This window comes from Siniperca chuatsi, linkage group LG24 (assembly GCF_020085105.1).
Source record: "Siniperca chuatsi isolate FFG_IHB_CAS linkage group LG24, ASM2008510v1, whole genome shotgun sequence".
NCBI classification, from domain to species: Eukaryota; Metazoa; Chordata; class Actinopteri; order Centrarchiformes; family Sinipercidae; genus Siniperca; species Siniperca chuatsi.
The window spans coordinates 1,494,824-1,503,209 of record NC_058065.1 but is presented as its reverse complement, the minus strand read 5'-3'; the positions used below and the strand labels follow the sequence as shown (position 1 = coordinate 1,503,209).

At 44.8% G+C, this 8,386-nt stretch overlaps 1 protein-coding gene across 1 annotated transcript; it reads left to right on the top strand.

Annotated features, from left to right (window-relative positions):
* Window positions 1-2,101: 2,101 nt before the first annotated feature.
* On the top strand, window positions 2,102-8,240 carry LOC122871988 (CD276 antigen homolog). The gene is made up of 4 exons (XM_044187647.1): window positions 2,102-2,257; window positions 4,374-4,423; window positions 7,057-7,383; window positions 7,902-8,240. Exons 1-4 carry the CDS (start codon window positions 2,241-2,243, stop codon window positions 8,024-8,026), a joined length of 519 nt encoding a protein of 172 aa, XP_044043582.1. The 5' UTR covers window positions 2,102-2,240; the 3' UTR covers window positions 8,027-8,240.
* The last annotated feature ends 146 nt before the right edge of the window (window positions 8,241-8,386 follow it).

Here is an 8,386-nt window from a genome sequence, read left to right as displayed (position 1 = left end):
CAATAAAAGCAGAATGTTACTGTGAGTGTGTTTGTTGTCTTTCTCAGGTCAGGACCACTGACTGATTCAGCTGAAAGATACAGTATGTGGCCAAAAGTCTGTGGACGCCGTTGTCCATAAAGAAATGGGTTTTTCTTAGGTTGGTGTGGAAGAACTTGTAGTCCTCTACAATGCCCCAGTGTTGCTGTCCGACACACAGTGCTGCAGTCACATGTGCTGTGGTCTGCCAGTCAGGTAGTCAACAATCCAGGACGTGAGGGGGGCATCCACTTCCCCTTAACCTGCTGCCCCAGCATGCAACAGCACACAGGATAGCACAGACTCATAAAACATCCCCAGTCTTCATTATGTGGGAGGTCAGTGCCACCGGTCTGTAATTATTATAATAATAATAATAATATTAATAATAATAATATAATAAAACTTTATTTATAGAGCACTTATCAAAACAAAGTACAAAGTGCTTCACAACAAGAGAAATAAAATACCACAGTGAATGATGATGAAATATAAAGAAATAAATATGTAAAATACATAAAAGCAATAAAATAAACAGCCAGTTCAGGTAAAATCAGGATCTGCTTTCAGATAAAAATGTGTTTTGAGACGAGACTTAAACGAAGACTCTGACTCAGACAGCCTGATGTCTTCGGGCAGGTTGATCCAGATCCTCGGGGCCCTGATGGCAAAAGCTCCGTCCCCCTTAGTTTCCATCCTGGACTCAGGAACAGACAGGAGACCCCTGCCCGAAGATCTCAGACTGCGTGAAGGTTCATAAGGGATTACAAGGTCTAAAATACAGTCTGGGGCCATGAAGAGCCTTAAAAGTAATCAACAAGATCTTAAAGTCGATCCTGAAACCAACAGGGAGCCGATGTAAAGAGGCTGAACCAGGTGTGATGTGGTCGCACCTGGTCCTGGTTTACAGCCGAGCAGCTGAGTCCTGTACAGTCTGCAGTCTGTCAGAGTTTTTAGATTAAGACGAGTGAACAGCTGTTACAGTAATCGAGGCGTGAGGAGATAAAAGCATGTTCAACAGTTTCTGCATCACTAAGATTTAAAATAGATCGGATTGTTGTTTCTGAGGTGATAGAAACACGATTGGACGAGCTCAGTGACACGTTGCTCAAAACATAAACTGCTGTCAAACAGGACACCAAGACTTCCTGCAACAGGCTTGATGTGTTGTGACAGGTTACCAGTAGATGGCAGTATTTGTTTAGTGATGTGTTGGGGCCCAGAAATCAGAGACGCAGCCAGTAGACAGCAAGCTGTTAAAAATAATTAGTAAAAGGGTAAGTAAAATACAATCCATAACTTCCAATAGAAACCTAGTTGGGATTTTGTCCAGAGGGCTGGAGGACACTCTCATAAGAGACATGATGTCTGCGAGTTCAGGCAGAGTAACAGCAGAAAAACTGCTCAAAGAATCCCTGAGGAGGTGATCCACATCTAAAAAGGCAGGATTGGGGGTGATACCAGATCTTATTAACTCCACCTTTCCAGCAAAGTGCAAAAGAAACTTTTCACAATCAGCATCACACTCAGCAGGGGCACAAGGAGAGGCTGGGTTAACTAACTGATCCACAGTCTTAAACAGGAATCTGGGGTTGTGCTGATGGGCAGAGATAAGTGCAGAGAAATGGCATGGTCTTGCATCAGAGACATGTCCTTCACCATCCTGTTATAAAGGCCTAATAACTCTTTCATGGCCACAAAGTGGACCTGCAGTCCTTGGAGCCACCGGGACGCGGCGTCTTCGGCACAGGAACGAGGCGAGATGTCTTCCACAGAACAGGGACCCTTTGGAGACTCAGGCTCAGGTTGGAGACATGCTGAAGGAGTCCACATAGCTGGGGGGACAGGCTTTTAGCACCCCGGGGCAAACGCCATCTGTAGACCACATCGACAGATGAAGGATTCAGTATTTGTCCTCCAGAGTTTGTTCCTGGCTGTGAGACGGCTTTGAAACAGGAAGTAAACCGTCATGTTGGGACATCAAGTGTAATCTGGGACTCAGTCTGGGGGGACTTTGTAAGGAAAGGGGAGCATCAGCGACACAAACTGGGACAGCGTGGAATAAAACAAGGCTTTTCACATCGTCCTTTACGCTTGCGTCTGACGTAGAGAACGGAAGCGGCGACGTAACGACGTAACGACGTGTCGCCTAAACTTCAGGAAGGTGAAGTGAAATAAAATCGTTCCTCAAATTCGGGCCTGTGGAGGACTTTTAAACCAACATGGGAGGTTTGACGAGGTCAGTTCACCTCCTCCTGCCGACATAAAGTCCACTATCGCTGGAGCTGAAGGCTAACTGAGCTAGCTGGCTAGCTAGCAGTTAGCCTTTGTTTGTGTGTTAGCTAGCAAGCTAACGGAAGTGAGGATTTGATAAGTTCGCCATTAAGTTTGGCGACTTTTTAAAGAGCCGTTTCGACCTTAAGTGGCTTAAAGATATAACTTTAAATCCCCCAAAAAACGTGACAGTGTGATTTATATATTTTAAAGGGCGTGTTGTTACTGTTTTATTATTATTTTAAATTCAAATGAACCTACGCAAACGCCCTGTGAAGGGCAAAACTGCGAAATGTCATTTTAGGCTAATTTAAGGAACAAAGCTGAAGTTAGTTCATTATGTAACTTCAAAGGTCTACAACGTGACATTGTGATGTGAATATGTTGTTGGACTTTCACATCCACAACCGTACGTGGTCTTAAAGGCTTTCATTTCTGCTGCTTTTCGGTTTCCTCGTCCGCAGAACCTGGTTCAGCAGAACCTGGTTCAGCAGATCCTGGTTCAGCAGAACCTGGTTCAGCGGAACCTGGTTCAGCAGAACTTCCTCTGCGGATCCTGACAGTCTGGCCGTCTTCACTTGCTCTGTGTTGTATCACAGTTATAGCAGAAGACAACGACAAATCAGGGTTCAGCGTTTAGGGTTTCTCCAGACATCTGCTGGCCCAAAGTCCAGTTTTACTTACAGGTGACAGAAACTGAACTCACGTTTAATCTTCGTCAATAAAGCAAAGGAGTCAGAAGAAGCACGCAGCGAGTCACAGATGCAAAGCAACAAACATTATCGCATATCGAACGCAGCGCGACATAAAGGGAACTACGAAACAGAATCTCATTACGCACCCCGGTGTTGTAAAGAGAGCGATAAATCTGTCTCAACGACGTAGTTCAAACCAAGAAATGCTGGAAACGGTGCGTTATAATCAGCAGCGCAGTCTGACGCAGTCCAGGTCCTGGCCGAGTCGCTTCAGGGGATTAAAATACGAGTTAAGAACCAGGGTTGGGCCGACGGACGATGCCGTCGTCCACTGAGCCGTCTACCATGGTAACAGTTTCAAAGGGCTAACGTCGGGGCTAACGCCTTCACTCTCACCAGCCGCTGGGAAGCGAGACACGGGAACGTCTGCGGCGTTTATTCACGCGCTAACCGTAACCCCCCGCGCCGTACGCTTACCGCCACTAAGACGGCTTCACTGCTCACCTGTCCCTCCGCTGCGATAGGCAACACCTGCCTCCACCTGCTCTGAGTGCAGTCGCTCTCTCGCACTCACCGCCGTTTTCCTCAAAGGAGCCACGCTGCTCTCGTAACAAACGGGGAGGAAAAGTAAAAGAGAGACCGGCTGAGCAGGTGAGGGCGGGTCCGGTGTGCGTACGTTAGTTTAGGGAACTGTGCAAAGTCATTTAAATACGTAACGTCCAGAAAGTGACGTTGGGATTAATATGTTGTTGAACAACAACCGGACGTGGTGTTAACGGCCACATCGGGGGGCGGTCGGGTCAGCTTGCTTTGCCTCCGGGTTAAACATTAATCCACAGAGCAGCTGGTGACGTGCAGACGCCAGAAAGTGAAGTTAGCTGTGTGCCGAAGGTCACAGAAGGAAACGTGGCCTCTCGCAGGCTGAACGTGAGGATGATGAAACAGTCACACAAACACCCGTCCGAGTGATCAAACTCATCGATCGAGGTCAGGAGTCGTGAGCTTTGTCTGCACTTAGTTTCCTGTTTATTCCTTTGAATGTCAAGTTGATTATTTTTTATATTTCGCTGTCCTCATTTGCAGAAACTGGTTTTGCAGAACTTCCTTTGTGGTTCCTGACAGTCAGACAGTCTTCAGTTGCTCTCTGTTATTTCACAGTTTCCCGCAGCTCAAGCAGTCTCGTGACCAACAGTCCAAAACCCAAAGATGTTTCATTTTACATCACAGAAGACAAAGAAAAGCAGCAAATATTCACATTAAAGAACCCAAACCTGAACATTTTAGCTTTAAAAACGTAACTTGAAACAGTTTTTGAATGTACTGTTTGATGTGAGGACGTCCGTCCTGTTTTTGAGTGAATGATTAACTTGTCTTGTGTCTCCGCAGGTTCGGAGAGTTCCTGCTGTGGCTGTTCTTGGTGTACAGGATGAAAACAGGTGAGTTTACCTTTAATATATAGAATAATGTGTACACACGCGCTAAAACAAACAGATGTTATTAATTAATATAACCAGCTGGAGTTAACAGGCTCTTCAGATCACAGACAGCAGGTGAGTCCAGCTGAACATACTGAGGACGGACAAGTCTGGACCTGTTCAGTCTGACCACAGTGGAGACAAACGCTCCCCCACAATGCACCACAGAGCGCCACAGGAAGTCCTTCCTGCCTGTGGCCATCAGACTCTTTAACTCCTCCCTCTAAGTGTCAGTCTGTATGACCCGAAGTCACTAAACTGGACACTGATCATTAACATCTCTGCAATACTTGAGATATTGTGCAATATTCTGTGTTTTCAGTTTAATTTATTAATATTTATTGATACTTCTGTTACTGCTGTGTAACATCCACCGTCTCATAATAATCTCAATAAGCTGCACTTAACCTGACAGCTCACGCACTATTACTTATTTTATTACATTGATTGATACCTATACATATTTACCAACCTGTCAGCCTCTAAATCAGTTTAAAATTCCCTATTTATTGATCACAATACTCTTAATAAGCTACACTTAACTTCACAGTACACTATTACTTATTACTTATATTATTACACCGTACATACTTATCAACCTCTAAACCCACTTTGTACTTTACACTTATTTAATTTTAGACTTTATACCCACTGTGTACTTAATGTATCTGACCTGTATTATATTTTTTGCTCAGTGCTTCTGTTCCTGTGTGCGCTGACGTGACAGTGAGCTGCTGTAACGAGAGAGTTTCCCCTCAGGATCAATAAAGTGTTTCTGATTCTGATTCTGAAAATACTCAGAGTTGTGGTTCAGAAAGGACCCGGGGTCAGGTCAAGTGAAAACTCTCCAGCAGCGTTCCCGTCCGTCGTGCGACGCTGTGCGGACTAAACAAACGGAAATAAGACATTTTGAATAATTATAGTTTTACTGAAGGAAAGAAGAAACACCTCAATGTAACAGGTGTAGTAAATATATATAATATATAGTATATTAATGTTTTATTGAACCAGAGAAGCTTCATTTAGGTCGAAAATGTCTTTTTTTTTTTTATCAGCGTCCTCAGCGAGACAAGCAGCAACAACACAAAACAGAAAATATGTCAACAAACCAATCCTCAGGGTCCATTCAGAAGCTGCTCTGGAGCTTTTGATCATATCGCATAATCTTCATCGGCAGACGGGAGTTATGCATCTGTTTACATTTCCACCTTTTCTCAGAGCTCGAAGGCAGCTGAACTTTTAAAGTTCTCAGAAAAGATTTTAACAGGTACGTCTCCGTCTGCAGAGGCAGAGCGATGTGAGTCGCAAAGATTCACCTTGAGGTAGAGTCAGCTGTTTTTTTAATGCCCTTAAGTTTCTTTGTCAAATGTTAGTTTGGCACGGCAGCGCAAGAACAACAACCTAACGTTTGTTTAGCCACGTTTAGTCCTCAGGTCATTCTTACCTGCTGCTGCGTCCAGACATCACGCCGTTTCTCAGTCCAAAGCTCTGCCGTCGCCATCGTTGCCCTGCACTTGCTTTCTGAGAAGTAGTCCCCCCCCTGGCTGTGCTGCCGGTGTGCCAACTGCAGCCCTGATATGGTGCACGCAGGAAGTGAAACTGCTGCACTTAGAAAAAAACAAACAACAGTCTGCACCCATTCAGTTACATATTCAGCTCGGCCACATTTGAAAAGCCAGGAACTGTAGGTGGGCCAGACGTCTTCAGCAGCTGTTTAAAACCTTTCTTTAAGTTTTTGGTAATGACACATTTTAAACAAATGCAAATGAATGTAGTAACAGAAATAGCAGGCAAGTAAAATGAACCAGTGCTGGCCGGTCCAGGCAGCGTTACAGTGACGGTGTCCTCTGTCGGATTCCCGTTTCAGCAGAGCGCTTCCTGCTTGGGACTGTCTGCTGGGAGCTCACACGAGGAACCGCTGATTTATGCAACTCTGTGACTCATTTACTCCAAATTTAACGTCTAAAATACAAAGTCCACACAACTCCTGAGCCTCCGTTGTTTCCTAGCAACGGAATTACTTTATTATGTCGTTGAAACTAGTTAGACTTTATGAGGAGCTGCTGTAACACAGGCCGCTCTTGCCTCCGCTTGTTAGATAAACTGGAACACGAAGCAGCTGCGTCCGGTGGACAACAGATTTCCAGTAAAGGCGTCCTTCGTGATGGTTGGCCCGCATTCATTTCTGGGTCACCTGAGCAGCGAGGAGACGTGACATGAGGCGCCAGCAGGCCAGCTGGGCCTGCCGCGGTAGTCTTTGGGAATACACGATCACTTATCACGCGACGAGACGAAGGCGGGTTTGGTGTCAGCGAAAAGCGAAAGCTCCTATTTGTCGATATCTCGGATATTAACCCAGAGTTTTCGTCAACTCGAGTAACGTCAGCGTCACTTCACCCGCCCTCGGTTGGCGTTATCGATGACTGAATATCGAGAGCCATCGACGAATATCTTTTCCTGTAAAACGTATAAAACAAGTTGCCACAAGTTTATTGAAAACATGCGTTTGTCCTGTTGTGTTAGGAAAATGTTTTCCACAAATTTCTCGAGTGTTTGAATTTTAAATACCAGAAACCATTTCTGTTGTCTCCCAGTGACCTGCCAGGTTAATGTTGTGGGTTTTATCGGAGACACCGTCCTGCTGCCCTGCTTCTACAGCGACGTCAGCGCTCTGAAAGACCCTTTCTCCGTCTTCTGGAGGGACAAAGACAACAGCAACGTACTGGACATTAAAGATAATGCACCAGACATTTCGGCACAGGGCGCGAAATTCAAAAATCGAGTGTCCAGTTTCCAGGAGCTGTACAAGAAGGGAAACTTCTCCATCACCGTGAAGAACGTCCAGCAGTCGGACAGCGGCACGTACGAATGTCACATCCGGTCTGTGGACTTTGAGCAGAGAGTCTCGCTCAGCGTCTCAGGTTTGTACAACTCCTGGATGATTTCAGAGGTTTGTAACGGTGCCAGGAGTGACCAGCAGGTGGCAGCATACAAACGTATCAGGGCAAAAACGAGATGCAGGACGTGTCACAATATCCGCACTGCATGAGGGAGTTGGCACGAACAGTTTAGCCGATATAATCATTAAACTCTGACGTATGTAAATGTGATTGATGTTGAATCCATCTTCTCGTGAACTTCCTCCGGTGTGTCAGTGTGTCTCTGTGCTGTAACGCTGCCACCTGCTGGTCAAACTCAGACTACACACCGACTCCAAACAGGTTTTTAGTTTTGTAGTCAAAGCAGGAAGTGCTCAGACTTAATGGGCACGATTCTCCCACAATGCAATGCACAAATGAAATGGAGGAAACAGCTACGGAACAGTATAAAGTCTCAGTCTCTCGTGTACTGGTTTGGTTGCATTACATTACAACATCTCAACGGTGCAAGTAAAGAGTCTCAGCTCATCCAGGATCATGTGTTTGTGTTCATGTTGCAGGTAAACGTGTTGTAGCAGCAACTCCTCCTCCTGGACCAGCAGGTGGTGCTGTGGTAACACCAAACTCCCTCCACATTATTCTGCTTTCTGTTCCTCTGTCTTTGTTACTTTCTTATATTAACTAAGCAGATGTTAGCACTTAAGAAGTGTGTGGAAACAAAAAGAGTTCTGTCCTAAAACTGCTCAAATGGAAAAACATTTGCTTCAATTTCACGAATGAAACAACCTTAAAGTCTCAGCTCTCCTTTAAAAATTAATCTACGTTTAGTTTAATGTTGCACCGTTGAATTCTCATAGGAGGAAATGACAAAAATAAATTAATTAATGACTTCAAATTAATTACCACACAACCTATAAAGTTATAGATGTATTATTCAGCCCTCCTCTTGCCAGTATTGTTATTTCTACAGTTCTGCGAAAAGCAACAAAGCGCCTGCTTTTTTTAAAACATTTAGATTTAAGTTATTTGTATTGAATAATAAACA

Bases quoted from the DNA above. Each gene is read 5' to 3' on its own strand.
- LOC122871988 (XM_044187647.1), top strand. The intron at 4,424-7,056 runs GTGAGTTTACCT...GTTGTCTCCCAG, and splicing joins GGTGTACAGGATGAAAACAG to TGACCTGCCAGGTTAATGTT. The intron at 7,384-7,901 runs GTTTGTACAACT...TTCATGTTGCAG, and splicing joins AGTCTCGCTCAGCGTCTCAG to GTAAACGTGTTGTAGCAGCA.